The sequence below is a fragment of the Nomascus leucogenys genome, chromosome 3 (genome assembly GCF_006542625.1).
Source record: "Nomascus leucogenys isolate Asia chromosome 3, Asia_NLE_v1, whole genome shotgun sequence".
In the NCBI taxonomy this organism is placed as follows: domain Eukaryota; kingdom Metazoa; phylum Chordata; class Mammalia; order Primates; family Hylobatidae; genus Nomascus; species Nomascus leucogenys.
The window spans coordinates 23,446,552-23,463,345 of NC_044383.1; the positions used below are offsets into that span (position 1 = coordinate 23,446,552).

Sequence of the window (16,794 nt, forward strand, 5' to 3'; positions counted from 1 at the left end):
TTTCCTCCTGCCGTGCCTTTGTACATTCCAGCCAGCAGGCCAAGGTCTCCTGTAGCTCCTTGTTCCCGCCATGGAATCCAGGACACTTGCAGGGCAGCTTCTTTTACTATTTCTGTTTTCCCTGACTAGTCTTCCTCTCTGAGCTTTTGAGGTTTTCTCTTTGGAATCTTTTGTCAGCCCATACTCTTGTACGATTATTTAATCAATGTCCACAGCTTTGAGTACTACTTCCCTATGGCCATCTGCCAAGTGTTTCTCCTAAGCTCTCTGACTGCATTTCCAATTGCTGCAATGTCTTGGCAATGCAAATGGAGCATGCCCAAAGTTGAACTTCCTCTATTTCCCAAGCCAAACTAGATCCCCAACTATTCTATTTTTGTTAATACTACTATGAAATCTCCAAGTTCATTCTTCACGCAGAAAATATAGTGGTCTTGGCCGGGCGCGGTGGCTCACGCTTGTAATCCCAGCACTTTGGGAGGCCGAGGCGGGCGGATCACGAGGTCAGGAGATGGAGACCACGGTGAAACCCCGTCTCTACTAAAAATACAAAAAAAAATTAGCCAGGCGTGGTGGCGGGCGCCTGTAGTCCCAGCTACTCGGAGAGGCTGAGGCAGGAGAATGGCGTGAACCCGGGAGGCGGAGCTTGCAGTGAGCCGAGATTGCACCACTGCACTCCAGCCTGGGTGACAGAGCGAGACTCTGTCTCAAGAAAAAAAAAAAAAAAAAAAGAAAATATAGTGGTCTTTTAAAATCATCTTTCTGCTTAAAATGGCTTCCCATCAAAGGAATAAAACCCAAACTTCCAAATCCAACTGTGATATGATTTATATCCAGCCACATTAAAATCAGATTATTTTAGAAAACAGAGACAGGGTCAGCCTGGTGCAGTGGCTCATGCCTGTAATCCCAGCACTTTGGGAGGCCAAGGTGGGTAGATCACGAGGTCAGGAGTTCAAGACCAGCCTGACCAACACGGTGAAACCCCGTCTCTACTAAAAATACAACAAATTAGCCAGGCGTGGTGGCGTGCACCTGTAATCTCAGCTACTCAGGAGGCTGAGGCAGGAGAATCGCTTGAACCTGGGAGGTGGAGGTTGCAGTGAGCCGAGATCGGGCCACTGTACTCCAGCCTGGGCGACAGAGCAAGACTCCTGTCTCAAAAGAAAAAACGAACAACAACAACAAAAAACAAAAATAGAGACAAAGTTTTCACTTTGTTGCTAGGCTGGTCTGGAACTCCTGGGCTCAAGCATTTCTCCCACATCAGCCTCCCATGTGGCTGAGACTACTGACACATGCCACAAGTCCCAGCCCAGAATCATGTCTTATATCATCTTATAATCTGTATAAAGTGTAGTAAATGCCTGGTTGATATGAAAAGGTAGGACGTTCTAACACTATGTTACTCTAAGTATTAGATGTTATAAACTTAAGGACTGAACCTGAGCATAATATGCTGCTAGAGATGTACAGTGTTCCAAAGTGGAAGTAAAATTATAACGTTTAAAACTCTCCAAAACTGACATACTGAGAGGAGGTGAAGAAAAACCCGAGAAAGAATTGGCCATGATGTAATCTGCAATCTGCTGTAATGCTAGTAATCCAGTTGGGTTGTGGCCTTTCTTCATCTGTTCTTGAATAAGGCATTCCAAGTCTTCCCGAAAGGCCTGTAATACACAAAAATAAAGACTGAGCAAGCAAGACTGAAAGGCCCAAAAGTAACTTGTTCCGATACAATCAATCTTTCCCCCATCCCTTTTCTGAATAGCTTTTACCTGTACTATTTAAAAACAAATATAAAACACAAAATAATAAAATCAAAGCATTGCAAGAAGCAGCAAGAAGCTTGCTTTTAGGGGAGAAAACCACTAGGCATTCTTCATGTCAAAGAAAATGAGATATTATAATATCTACACTAGACAGGCACAGATAAAACTCCTCTAATTAATATACAACTCAAGTACCAAGAAACCGTTGTAAAAAAAAGGTGACCCACTCCTTGCTTAGCTAAGACAGAGTCCCTGGCCGGGCGTGGTGGTTCACGCCTGTAATCCTAGCACTTTGGGAGGCCAAGGCGGGCGGATCACCTGAGGTGGGGAGTTGGAGACCAGCCTGACCAACATGGAGAATCTCCCTCTCTGCTAAAAATACAAAATTAGCCCAGCATGGTGGTGCATGCCTGTAATCCCAGCTACTCGGGAGGCTGAGGCAGGAGAATAGCTTGAACTTGGGAGGAGGAGGATGCGGTGAGCCGAGATCATGCCATTGCACTCCAGCCTGGGCAACAAGAGCGAAACTCCATCTCAAAAAAAAAAAAGAGTTCCCATGTGAATGGGGCACAACTTTGAATACAGAGTGACTCAATGGCAAAAGTTTTCACTGAGACATACTAAAATAAATAATTTCTATTTTATGATTTCCATGGCAATTCCTTAGCTCCATAAACTCTGAAAGTAAATTAATAAGAGTTGAGTTCTAATTACTCTTCTGCAACACTGTGGTAAATGACAGTTTTTTTGTTTTGTTTTGTTTTGAGACGGAGTTTCGCTCTTGTTGCCCAGGCTAGAGTGCAATGGCGTGATCTCAGCTCACCACAACCTCCGTCTTCCGGGTTGAAGCGATTCTCCTGCCTCAGCCTCCTGAGTAGCTGGGATTACAGGCATGGGCCACCACCCCAGCTAATTTTGTATTTTTAGTAGAGACTGGGTTTCTCCATGTTGGTCAGGCTGGTCTTGAACTGCTGACCTCAGGTGATCTGCCCACCTCTGCCTCCCAAAGTGCTGGGATTACAAGTGTGAGCCACCGTGCCCAGCTAAATGACAGTTTTTAATGGAACTTGGGTTCCATATGTTCCCATCCTGGAGTTCTGTATCTTTTTGGGGATGGGGTGGGGTGGGGTGAGGTAGTGGCAGAAACAGTGTTTATAGAGATCAAAATCCTGAACATTAAGAGAACACCTCTATTCCAGTAACCCTCGAGTTACTAATATGGCTCATGATCTGAAACTTCTCCCAATCCTTCACATCACAAATAGTTGGTTCTGACTTTCCATCACACCCAATCAACACTTATTTTATTAAGTTTGTCATTTGTTCTCTTGCTCATGTCTCCTTCATTTTAAAGATGAAGGTTCTTGCAACAAAAGTCACTTAAAACCCTTGCTCTTCCATTTGAGATTAGTTACTTATGTAGCAGGATGCCCTGCCAGAAATTAAGTTCCATTTCCCCCACTTTGCCTAAGAGGGAGAAGGCAGAAAATTATTTTGGAATCACTCCCTCCAAGAAGGGTAGGTATGAAAACCTGGGAGATAACTGAGAAAACCTCCTTTAGAAGGGTGAATCTCTTTTGAGTCACTGACAGTGGTCTGCCTCATGACAGTAGGAATAAAATCTCCTGGAGTCTCCACTCAGACGGAGCCTTTCTGAGAGGGTGGGTATATAACCCAGAGGTCTAGGAAACTTTTTTTTTTTTCCGCTCTGTTGCCCAGATTGGAGTGCAGTGGTGCAATCTCGGCTCACTGCAACCTCCACCTCCTGGGTTCAAGTGATTCTCCTATCTCAGCCTCTCAAGTAGCTGGAATTAAAGGTGTGCACAACCATGCCTGGCTAATTTTTGTAGTTTTAGTGGAGATGGGGTTTCACCATGTTGGTCAGGTTGGTCTCAAACTCCTGTCCTCAAGTGATCCACCCCTCTCGGCCCAAAGTGGTGGGATTACAGGTGTGAGCCACCACACTCAGCCAAGAACTTTAAACAAAAAAAAAAATGGCATAGGAGCTCATGGTGGTTAAGGGGAAATGTGGTTCTAAGGGTATGAGGTGGTAGATGTTAGAACCAGTCCTGACTCAGTGTTTGCAGTGCACTTAGAACAATAGTTGAGAAGTTTCCATGATGTGAACTCTAAGAGCTGGGTGCTAAGAGTTGTCATCTTGGGTGCTCAACCATAAAGGACTGAGCTTAGCACTGGAAGATCCCTCCCTAATGCACTGTGGTGGCCTGCACAAACATCTGGGTCAACAGTGAACCTATAGCTCCTGTTGGACAGTTTAAGACTGGTTTTCAACATTCTACCATAGGGCAGGGAAGTACAGTGGCAGTGGTGGGCTGAACAGACTCTAGTGTGTCTCCCTCACATACATATATACAGATGCATGGACACACGACCCACACCCATCTTGGATATGGCGGCCACTGATTAACCCAGTCAGTGTAAGTCACTAAAGTTCTGGAAAAATTCAGAGAAAAGCAGAAATTCCAAGAGAAAGATGGTGTACTTTCCGCTAATAAGGCAAGTGGATATTTGAGTGATTAATTTTTAAAAATACTAATTGTGACATTTGAATCCTAAGTTCATGGAACAGTTTACACCAGTTAAATATGGCTTTTCTTTTTACAAATTCAAGGCTTATTAAGTATCAATCATTCACACAATATAATAAAAGTTCAAAAACATCTGGTTCTATTGACGGTATCTAGTTCATTTAAATATACTATTTAAATCAGAAAAACTGTCCTGTAAAATATCCTCTACAAAGATATACTTCATTGATCAGAAAACTCCATTAGGGAGTTTTCTTGTTCATCCAAGACCCTGTGAAGATAAGATGGCTGAGAGCTGTATACAAGATAGATGGACACCTTCATACAGATAAGCAACGTAACTATCTTACCATACTTAAGGCTGAAAGGAAAAAAAATGTTCCAGATATCCTCATTTATCTTTATATAAAGTACAGAAAACTTCTGGACACATGGTAACAGGCCAGTCTGCTCTTTTGGAACTCTATCTTCCCTTCAAAACCAAACTATTTAAACTTTTCTCAGTTCAAAGTAGTTATTAACCAATATTCTTTGATTCAGTTTTTAAAAACACAAAATTAATGATACCTACTATGTGTATCACTCATTACATATATTACAATAGCTTGGAGAAGCAGGCATTATCTATTTTATTAAATATCTTGCACCCATGTTCTTCCAGGAAAAATTTAAGGCAGCTTCCATAGATTAAAATGCTACAAAAGTAAATATAGGTAAGAAAAATAAAGCTGAAGAGAAAATAAGCATAAGGAGGGTAGACAGAGCCAGGAATGAGGTTAAGATATGAAGTGAATGCCATAAAATTGTATGCATTTGCTAGAGATGGGACAAATTTTATCTCAACTCTGGCAGTCAACATGAATTAAGACAGCCTGCTCAGTGTATTGATTTACAATGGTTTTTAGATTAAAAAAAAAAATCAACCGGGTACTCAAGAGAATCACAATTATTTATTAAACTGGTGAGAAATTTCTGCTGGGTGGGATGAGAAAGTTAAAGAAAGGTTGAAAACCTGTTCACGGACATACAGCTAGTAAATGCCAGGGGCAAGGACACAGGTCCAATGCTCTTTTTACATTAGTGAAATGCTTTCTTCATTACCATATATCCCATAATATGTGAATACCATTCTAAAACCTTTGGGATAGCTATGGTGTCATAAACAGATGTATAAGCCCTTCTGAAATCAAATTAAGAGTAAGAGGGAAAATACAAACATCTCCTTTAAAGCTGACGAATAGCTTCTACACAGTATAGGTACAAAAAAATTTTTTTTTCAAAGTATATGAAATCTCCCCAGCCTTGTTTACAGTTCACAGTGCTTCAACAGGTAAGAATTCTTCCAGTGCAAAAAAGGTTTAATATTTTGTCATGAACATTTATTACTCATTTCCACATGTTTCAAATGTTTCTCAAATATTGTTCAGATAATTACCTAAGTCATAAAACAGTAAGTGTAAAAATTACTAATATAAGACTAATATAAAAAATAACTAATTACTAATTTCAGCTGATTTTTAAATTTATCAGTAAATTTATTGAGCTTTCATTAAAATATTAAGATAAAAGTTTTATTTATCTTTGAGATGGGTAGTTAATCATATTTTTACTAAAGTTCAATGTTAATAATCCTTTATAGTTGATTCATTTGAGTCTCACCACAAAGTCCTGAGATAGGCAATGACTTGCTCGAGGTTACAAAGCTAATAAGTAAATGGAATAAAGATTTGAATCTGGAACCCTTAACTGGGCACAAGATCTTTTCCTAATTTTATTCAGACTTGGATTGTATCTCTGAAACCAAATACAACTAATAAGCTAGCAGGCATGTTGTGATCTGAAATGTTGAGTAAACCTCTTAGGCTAGATTAGAGCATTAGATTGCAATGGCAGATAAAGCAAAAATATATATATACTGGCAGATTATGGTGATCCTGGAATACCAGGCTAAGTACTTGCCCTCTTGTAGCTAAGAATTCATCAAAACATAATGAGAAACATAATTTCTAATCAGGGTGGTGAGGCCACATACTGGGCTTAAGTCAGATTAGCCAAGAGTTCCCTGGAGTCTCCACTAGAGAAGAACTGGGTTAAGAAGATCAAACAACATATACACAAAACCATGGCATAAACTATGTCTTCTTTCTCAGATACAGAAGAGCATAGAAGAGGAGGTAGTGGAGTTGTTAAATTTTGTGAAGATGAATAAACCAGAATGCCATCAGGGTGAAAGATTCAAGACCTTCAAAACCCAAAATAGAGTCTAAGGAATTAAAATCTTCAAGTGTTGCCACAAAAGCATAATGTACTTCAAATTAGCAGTAAATATATAATTTCCAAAAAATAGTTGCCCACTACGTGCTGCGTGCTGTACTGCATGCTCTTATGTTATTTTATTTGTCACAACCGTGTGAGGTATTTTCCCCATTTTATCAACAAGGAAACTGAAGCTCAAGTTAAATGAGCTTCCTAATGTCACATAGCTAGTAAGTGGTAGGCAAAGTAAAATTTGAACCCAGATCCCAAACAAACACTTTTATAAAAAATTGTGTAAACAAAATGGGCAATGATGAGAAAATGTACTGACTCCTAACTTAGGTCAAAAAGGCTTGGTACTGCAAAATTTCCATAGTCTGCTGCTATGTAATTTTTTTTGCTTTATCTGCCATTACTACCTCATGCTTTAGCCTATGAGGTTCTTGCAGCATTCTCTGATTGCAACTTGCACTTCTCTAGCCCTGCTCGATCTACTTCATCCAATGGAAGTACTGACTTCCACTGTTCTTCTTCCTAATGAATTCTTTCCTTTATTCAACACATCATAAATGCTACCTTCTCCTTGAAGTCACCTAATCATCCAAGTTAGGAGAGATCTCTGTATTTCTTCTCTTCTACACTTCACTGTGAACTTTCCCTATACTATACTTAGGGTACCTATTGTATGACTGTGATTGTTTAACTATTTTCCTACTCTACTATACCATATTATCTGAGGACTGAAACTGTGTCTTTCACATTTCTAGATTCTCCCTGAGTGTGTAGTTCAGTGCTCAATTAATACTAAGAGTTTCTTTTCATTTTCCTAGACATAAAGAAAGCGAAGAATCTGATCTCAATCTTGACTCAGTTAACGTAGCAAATATCCATTTCATAGGTTATTAGCTAGAAAACAGTCTTATCAGTCTACTACTTGAATGAGAAATCCCTCCTGCATAATTAGGCCTACCCATAATCTACTAGGTAAGATTTATTTTCTTTAAATCAGAAATTCATCCTCATTGAATGTTATAAACTTTTAAAAAGCCATTTAATTCTTCAACTCAAACAAAATCTTACTTGAAAACTTAATTTGCCCCCAGAACATTATAGTTTGAACAACTCTTCAAACACAGGTCCAAAAAGTATGGTAAAAAAATCACTAGGTGAAAAGCAAAATGTTTAAGTTAGAGACAGGGTGCCTTAAAAGCCTTATCTGAATCTCACATCCTTTGATTTTATGTGTCTATCAATGTCAAGGGAGTGAGGCTATAAACTTTGAATTCATAAAGTATGGACATAAGTGGACTTCTAAAAATGTCAAATATTCAAAGATTTGAGATTCATGTAGGCTAAGAACACACTTTAAGTACTCACATATTCCGGAATACTATAAACCAAAAGTAGAATTCACTTGAGGCATCACATTTTAAGGCTCTGTATCCAAGGTCAGAACTTTCAGGAGAAAGTGGCAGGAGATAAAATACTTACGTCACAGAAAAGAGAACCAATCTGATTTTTTAAAAAAAACCTGACCTGATAAAATTATTTCAATTAATGCTTAAAAAAAACCAAAACTCCATGTTGGCTCATTTATCAGTAATGTCTAACTTACACTCAGATAATAACACTGATAAATATTGGCGACATCAGAGATGAATTTTAAATATCCACATCTGGATGTTTTACCTCAAAATTACTAGAGAGGAAAATTGGGGCAAAAAGTAAAAAAAAAAAAAAAAAAAAAAGATTACAGACTTGCTGCTCCCAAGGCACCCTATAATTATGTTATTAGAGCTCTCCTAAAGCAGGATTAGGAGCATAACAAACTTACTTAGAATTTCTCCATTAAGAAATGTACTCATTTGGAAATAGAATACCACTGGCCCTGTTGAAAGCAGAAAAAAAAAATAAACCATATTTTCTTCTGGATGGTCTTCCTTCTGTACCTAAGTCTTAATTAACATGAAGCTAAAGGTTAGAATATTTTTCTTGAAGCTGTGTACAACAGAAATGTAAATAAAGTTAAGAATACTTGCATCTTAAACTTCTCAATGGACCACAGATCATGGTGATTTTGACCAATTTGAATCAAGGAACCCTGTTAACACGTAGGCCTTACTTCCAGTGATATCCTAAAATGTATACGCCTTTGACGTTTCTCCTTGCATCAAAATAAGCTTGCAGCAGTATGCATTGCCCTGTTATTAAAAACTGTTAGTATGTCATGTGCCCAGGCTACCATCACATACACTCCTGTTATTTTTCAGAATAACACTGCACATTTGTGTCAACCAGTCTAAACTGCTTCCCAAGGTGGTAAGGCTTAGGAAGCTCAGCAACTGTTTTCCTTGTTAAGCAGTCAAGTTCAGTAGGAGCCTGTTGGACAATATTCAAATGTTTAATGTTTCAAAGCCCACCTAGCTATTCACTATCCATCCATGCATTCAGAATTTAATAACCATCTCTTGTATTCAATGTGCTATTGCTTAGTTTTTCAATTTATATGCTTCTTTAACTTTGAAAAGGCATCACTTAATTCCAATAGTTTGTGACACTTCGTTTTGAGAAAAGGGGGTAAATTACAACTTAGGGTCTCCACAGACATCATATACGAATACAGCGGACAAAGAGAACTTGTGGATTTTCTCTACTGCAACAAAATCTCAAGCCAAATTAATTTACCAAGTGGTATTTGATTTCTAAGATAAATATTTTATTTTAAAAAATTAAGTATGATAAAAAGGCTGTGAAATTCCTAGAAATAAGTAATACCTGAGGGCCAGAATAAGAAAAATTATTTGTTATTTTCTCAGCTCAAAGCAATAAGGGGTGGTTTTTGTCATCCAAATTTACATTTACACCAAAACGTCTTGTGATTATAAACTCTTCCAGGTTGCGTTGAATTAACTTGAGCAGCAGGCTTTGAAGATGAATAGGATGATATAAAAACATATAGGCAGAATTTTTTCATTGTCATTGAATGCTGTAAGTGGTAAAGCCTAGTGATTACAGGTGTAAGCTTTGCAGTTTAAATTCTGACCACATCATTTAACTAAGCTGTAAAACTTCAGCAAGTTATCTAATGTCTCTAAGTTTCAGTTTATGCCATCTGTAACTTAGGCATCTTAATACTTCTTTAACTGAATTGCTTTGAGGATTAAAGATACATAATAGGTGCTTGGCATATAGTAAGTGCTTAATAAAAAAGTATTATACTTTGCTTTTATTAATTTCTCTCCCGATTTCTCTTCTACGCAAATTAGCTGAGAATTTTAAATAGAAGGTGTACAAATTTGTCACTTACAAACATGAATTAGTAAAATCTGACTTTAATCTTTATTGGTTATGGATTTTGTTTAACAGAGTGAATCCCAATATTTACAGGAGACTGACAAATTTTTTAAAGAATTATATCAGCAGAAACCCTGTAAGCTTGGGCTGAAAGGAACAAAGGCAGTACAAAAGGAAAAGGGGCCTTTGGACCCCTAAAACTTCTGTAAGAAGAAAGCAGACTAAGAAAAACACAAAGTGGCAAACACAGCCTACCTTTCAAGAAAAAGGAAGGATGATTTAGACAGTGGAACCAAGAACCTAGTGGGCAGAGTCAAGCACCAGGGAGGTTCAGTCCTGGTAAATAGTAGGACTGAGTCCTAATCAAAACACTTCCGAACATTTGTCCAGATGGATTTCACAACTGCTTTGGACCAGTGTCTCCTTTGTATTTCTCAATTTTCTCCTTTTTGAAGAGGAATGTCTATAGCAGTTATCTTATGCCTTCTCCTGCCACTGGGGAGAAGATAACATGAATCTTTATTTCACAGGTTAATAGATTTACAGGACCTGTACTTAAGGTTCTACACCCTGAGGACAATCATCTGCAGCTGGATTACATTTAGATGATGAGATTCTGGATTCAAGCTAATGTTGGAATGGGATAAGACTTTTTAGGAGGTGCTAAGAGAAGAAGAGTGTATTTTGCACGTGGGAGGAAGAAAAATAAATTGTGGCAGAAGGACAGACTGCGGTTCCTTTAAAATAAATTGTGACCTACCAGGCATGGTGGCACACACCTGTAGTCCCAGCTACTCAAGAGGCTGAGGCAAGAGGATCGCTTGAGCACAGGATTTTGTGTGCTATGATTGTGCCTGTTAACAGCCACTGCACACTAGCCTGGGCAACACAGTAAGACCCTGTCTCTAAATAAATAAATAGTAACTAGAGAGTGGACAATTCTCTCCTCAAAAGATGGAGCTTAATTTCTCTCCCCTGGAGCATGGGGAGAATTGAATGACTCACTTCTAACTAATAAATATGGTAGAAGTGATAGTGTGTGATGTCTGAGATTAGTTCAAAAGCAGCATTGCAGGCTGCTCTCTCTTGGATCCTTGCTCTGGGGAAGAACACTCAAGCAGCTTTAGAAAAAGGTCCACGTGGCAAGGAATTGTGGTCTTTTGCCAAAAGCCATGTGAGTGACCCAACTTAAGAGTGGATCCTCCAGCCCCAGTAAAGCATTCAAATGACAGCAGCTCTGGCTAACATATTGACTGCAACTTCATCAGGGAACTTGAGCCAGAAAAACTCAGCTAACCTGCTCCTAAACTTCTGACCCACAGAAATGGTGAGATAATGAATGCTTGTTTTAAGCTGCTAAGTTCTGGAATAATCTGTTATTTAGCAGTAGATAACTAATACAAGCCACCAAGCATCATTTCCCTTGGTAAAGTTTCTGTTGCATTAAAAGAAACTTAAAAACCACTGTCCTGAAATATGGCAGGAAGACAAAATGTATACACTTTCTTAAGTCTTTCACAAAGAAGATTTTAAATTCATTAGCCAAGATCTAGGAAAAAAAGTATCAACTTTTAATTCTTTTAAATCTCAGCCTTCTTTGTTCCTCTCTGGGCAGAAAGTGATCACTCTTGTTAAGTGAATAGGGAAATGATACACTATGTGTTTGCCCTTTCACATTATTTCACTAAGTTCCCCAAGGCATAAGTAAAATTGTTACTTTTAAGCCAACTTACAAATAGAAATACTAAGTATAAAAAAATTAATCTACTTAACATTATGCACCTTTAGTTTAATAGGTAAACTATAAGACAAAAACCCTGGCATAAAAATGGAGTTTAGTACTTTCTTTCATTTAAACTCTACAGTTAGAATTCAATGGTCCTCTTTGAGATACTTCCTAAAGAAATCTCAATATTTAACAACCTTAACCAAAATTGAAACTTCATTCTTTCAGTTACTATATGCTATCTGTTACTACAATCATTTGGTTGATAAGTTCTCTTAAAATTTTTTTTTGAGACAGGGTCTTGCTCTGTCACCCAGGCTGGAGTGCCATGGTGTGATAACGGCTCACTGTAGCCTTGATCTACGGGGCTCAAGTAATCCTTTCACCTCAGCCTCCCAAGTATGAGACTACAGACTCACACCACCACGCTCGACTAATTTTTTAATTTCTTGCAAAGACTGGGTCTCACTATGTTGCCCAGGCTCTTCTCAAACTCGTAGGCTCAAGCAATCCTCTTGCCTTGGCATCCTAAAGTGCTGGGATTACAACAGGCGTGAGCCACCATTTCCAGTCTAGTAAGTTAGTTCTTAAAAATGGGGTTTCTTTGGAGAAGGAAACAAATCTATTTTGATCTAAATAATTAATGTGCTCTTCAAGTCTTTATAAACCTTGACACTCAAGTTTGCATAAAGTAAGGCACTGAACATTTACTCTCTCATCATGACTTTTCTGATGAATCTTTCCATTTGGAAAGAGTTTCTTTAAAGTGGGCACTATAAAAAAATAAAATTACTCAAAGCTTACATTGTTTTTATAACTTGTACTTCAATGCTTTCACCAAGGCCACTGGTATGGGAGAATTAATTACTCAGAGTGGAATTCCCCTTTGGTTTTGGACTTACCTCTATGAATAAATTCACAAGGACACAACAAAAATGATTTACCAGGGCTATTTCAGGCAGCTCTATGCCTTGGTGCTAATTTTGATATCCAAGTTGGAAACCTAATATAACCCTAACCTGGGCATCACGTGTCTGTGTGCTGAACTCTGCCTTAAGGGTGCATGATCTTCATTATGCAGAAAGTTACGAATTCCTTTTGTATTTTAAATCAAACTGTTCTCTCATTTTCCATCATGTATTAATACATTTCCACTAAGATTTTGTAAGAAAACAGATCACTTGAATATGATTCACAAAGTCTGACTATTGCTGTGCAGACATGATTTTTCAGCTTAAGTTGAATTTTTTTTTTCTTTTTTTTTTTTGAGATAAGGTCTCACTCTTGTTGCCCAGGCTGGAATGCAGTGGCATGATCACGGCTCACAGCAGTCTTGACCTTCTGGGCTCAAGGGATCCTCCTGCCTCAGCCTCCCAGGAGTAGGTGGGACTACATGTACACATCGCCACACCCAGTTAATTTTTAAATTTTTTTGTAGAGACAAGGATTCACTATGCTGCCTAGGCTGGTTTCAAACTCCTGTGCTCAAGTGATCCTCCTGCCTCAGCTTCCCAAAGTGCTGGGATTACACCGTAAGCCACTGAGCCTGGCCTATAATCTACTTTTAATTTAGTTAATTTAGTGTGTATGCACGTGTGCCTGCAATAGGCATATGTAATACTAGGCTGCCAAATCACAGATGTCCTCAAAAACCTTAAGTCTTTTCATGCCGCTCTGGGCGTCAAGGTACCCAAAGGAAGAAGAAAATACGTGCATGGGATATACCTAACTTATTTATTGGTTTCCTATGACTTGAATCATGCCTTTCTTTTCTTTACATATTCAGTCTGAATGGGGTATCCTCCTTTAATAAAGTGCTATACCTGGCCGGGCGCGGTGGCTCACGCTTGTAATCCCAGCACTTTGGGAGGCCGAGGCGGATGGATCACGAGGTCAGGAGATCGAGACCACGGTGAAACCCCGTCTCTACTAAAAGTACAAAAAAATTAGCCGGGCGTGGTGGCGGGCGCCTGTAGTCCCAGCTACTCGGAGAGGCTGAGGCAGGAGAATGGTGTGAACCCGGGAGGCGGAGCTTGCAATGAACCGAGATCGCGCCACAGCACTCCAGCCTGGGTGAGAGAGCGAGACTCCGTCTCAAAAAAAATAAAATAAAAAAAAATAATAATAAAGTGCTATACCCAGAAAACACACAAAATTCAAACCACCAAACACAATACTAGTTTGTCATTAAGGCTCTGCAAAGCAAATACACAAATTAGATGTCCATTTCTCCTTTGAAAGACTGGAAGCAACTGGTCATCACTCCTCCTCTACCCCTCTTTTAACCTGAGGGTAGTTTGAGAAACCTTCTACCTTATTATACTAATATTTCCAAAGAGGGAGAAAAATTACAGCTTTCTAATTCAACTCACAGGACTTTGCAGGATCTGAGTAACTCGTTTCCTCTGCTCCATCATGTTGAAGTCTTGTCGTAGATCAGGAGACATGTTCCTCTCCCTAATGTATTCTGGGTCATTTTCATTGATGCGGTCAAAATATCTCTCTTTGTGAGGCATGCTGGGAGGAGGAGGAGTGGTAATCACGCCTTGGCTGGCATCTGAGCTCATGTTTTAAGTCTGTGGATTACTCTTGTTATCTGTGTTAATAAACACAAAGAAGGACATCCATGATAAATTCATTAAATTCAAAATTTACATGGGTCAATCAGAACTTTTACATTTTGCCCTCAGAGTTAACAGGTGCACTTTAAAAAGTAGCTTCTCAAAAATCTTAGAACAATTTTTTATTCATATAAAAAGATCTTAGATTATAATGCTCAATTTGAAATTGGTATTTTCAGAGCTAACAGAAACTCATGGTTCAGTTAAATTATGTTAATGTTATCAACTGCCTTTTTTTTTTTTTTTGAGATGGAGTCTCACTCTGTCACCCAGGCTGGAGTGCAGTGACGTGATCTTGGCTCACTGCAACCTCCACCTCCTGGGTTCAAGAGATTCTCCTGCCTCACCTCCTGAGTAGTTGGGACTACAGGCACGTGCCACTACGCCCAGCTAATTTTTGTATTTTTTTTTAGTAGAGATGGGGTTTTACCATATTGACCATGCTGGTCTTGAACTACTGACCTCATGGTCTGCCCACCTCGGCCTCCCAAAGCATTGGGATTACAGGCATGAGCCACTGTGCCCAGCTGGGCTGAAGTGACCCTCCTGTCTTGGCCTCCCAAAGTGATAAGATTACAGGCATGAGCCTCTGTGCCCGGCCCCCAACTCCTACTTTTAATACTACATATGCAAAGTCATACTTTCTAAGTATTTCAGAGTAATAGGAACTAGTACAAACCAGTACAAATTACATTAGGAAAAAAATAGTCTTAAAAAACATTCCTTTAAAATGCTGCAAAGAACAAATTTTTAAAAAGTAGTTATGAAACTTGTGAACACTAAGGGCTTCCCTCTGATGTAGCCTTTGGCCATGCAGATTAGAAATAAGGTATCATGTATATACAAAATTCTAGTTCTAAAAATCTTATGCAAATATTTATGCAACAACTATCCAACATGCATGTTTAAAAAACATTAGGTTCAAAACACAAATAGATGAAACACTCCAGAATGGTGGCTTTCAAACATTTTATATTGTATTCACATACAAATATATAAGATACATAACTGAAATAAATTAATGACATACTTTCCCTTACTATGTGGTATATTCCGATATTTTCTATTTTAATCTATTTCATTTTAATAAACGCTAGTCAAATTGATTCATGATCCACTAATGGGTTGTGACCCACAGCTTGAAAAACAATGCCCTAGAAACTCTGAAGTTATGGTCAGGTAGGAAACGGAAGGGAGAAGGGGTAGGAAATGTTAATTGAGAATGAATATATGCTAGAGAGGAGAGTAAGACCGTTTTTTTGAAGAAATGTTGCAGCTTATTACATATTTCTTTACATATTAATATTTTAAAAATAGTACCCTTACAGTAAATCACATTTTTGTATTTTTTTTTTTTTTTTTTTTTTTTTACGTAGAGTTTAGGCTGGGCATGGTGGCTCATGCTTATAATCCCAGCATTTTGGGAGACTGAGGTGGGAGGATCACTTGAGCCCAGGAGTTCCAGATCAGCCTGGGCAACATAGTGAAACCCTGTCTCTACAAAATAAATTAAAAAAAAAAAAAAAAAAAAAAAAAAAAACCCAGGTGTGTCGGCATGCACCTGTAGTCCTAGCTACTTAGGAGGTGGAGATGGAGGATTCCTTGAGCCCAGGAGGTTGAGGCTGCAGTGAGCCATGATCACACCACAGCATTCCACTCTGGGTGATGGAGTGAGGCAAAAAAGTTTCTGTATTCAGGCCAGCACAGTGGCTCATGCCCATAATCCCAGCACTTTGGGAGGCCAAGGGGGCAGATCACAAGGTCAGGAGTTCGAGACCAGCCTGGCCAACATAGTGAAACCCCGCCTTTACTAAAAATACAAAAAATTAGTCGGGCGTGGTGGTAGGTGCCTGTAATCCCAGCTACTCGGGAGGCTGAGGCAGGAGAATCGCTGGAACCTGGGAGGCAGAGGTTGCAGTGAGCTGAGATCACGCCACTGCACTCCAGCCTGGGCAACAGAGAGAGACTCCATCTCAAAAAAAAAAAAAAAAAATTTTGTATTCAAGAAAATAGTTCACAATTTGCTTTAAGAAACATGGGTGTTCAAAGAACTTTAGCCAGTCACAGATAAAATGTCACAACTATCTGCTTAGTTTAGATAGAAGGCTTTGCAAATAGCACAATGTCTACCCATTTAAAACACATCAGTGTCAGCACTGCAGAAAGATAAAAACATTTTCAAGCTCTCTGAGGATATTACAAAGGGCTGTTTATGATTCTATGAATTATACATCTGAAAGCACATTTTTGGGGAGGATTTTTGAAAACAAGTACCTATAAAACAGATACTCTAAACACAGAGCCACTTAAAGATACTCCCAATGATTACATTTCTATCCAGTCCCTTAGCCATCCAACTCCTAGGATTATTATTCACAGATAAGAATAATATTTCTGCAATGTTTCAGTATATTCAACCATTTCAAAACAGAACTACAGAAGACTAGGTTCCTCTGAATGAAATCAATTGACTGCCTTAAATTGAGGATCATCGTACAAAACAACTGGCCAGTACTCTTCAATCACGTCAAGATCATGAAAAATAAAAGACTAAGCTGGGCGCGGTAGCTCACGCC

The 16,794-nt window shown here is 38.9% G+C and overlaps 1 protein-coding gene across 9 annotated transcripts in view; it reads right to left on the reverse strand.

Annotated features, from left to right (window-relative positions):
• The window catches only part of ADD3 (adducin 3), a 174,116-nt gene that overhangs the window by 20,870 nt on the left and 136,452 nt on the right, over nucleotides 1-16,794 (reverse strand). For 8 of the 9 annotated variants that reach the window (XM_030807295.1, XM_030807287.1, XM_030807284.1 and 5 more), the window contains exons 2-3: nucleotides 13,970-14,193; nucleotides 1,532-1,670 (exon numbers count right to left, since the gene is read on the reverse strand). In XM_030807295.1, coding sequence (XP_030663155.1) covers nucleotides 1,532-1,670; nucleotides 13,970-14,164 — 334 coding nt within the window. In that variant the 5' untranslated portion in view covers nucleotides 14,165-14,193. Of the gene's footprint in view, nucleotides 1-1,531; nucleotides 1,671-8,411; nucleotides 8,523-13,969; nucleotides 14,194-16,794 lie in introns of those variants that run through there. The other variant, XM_030807313.1, reaches the window with a different exon arrangement.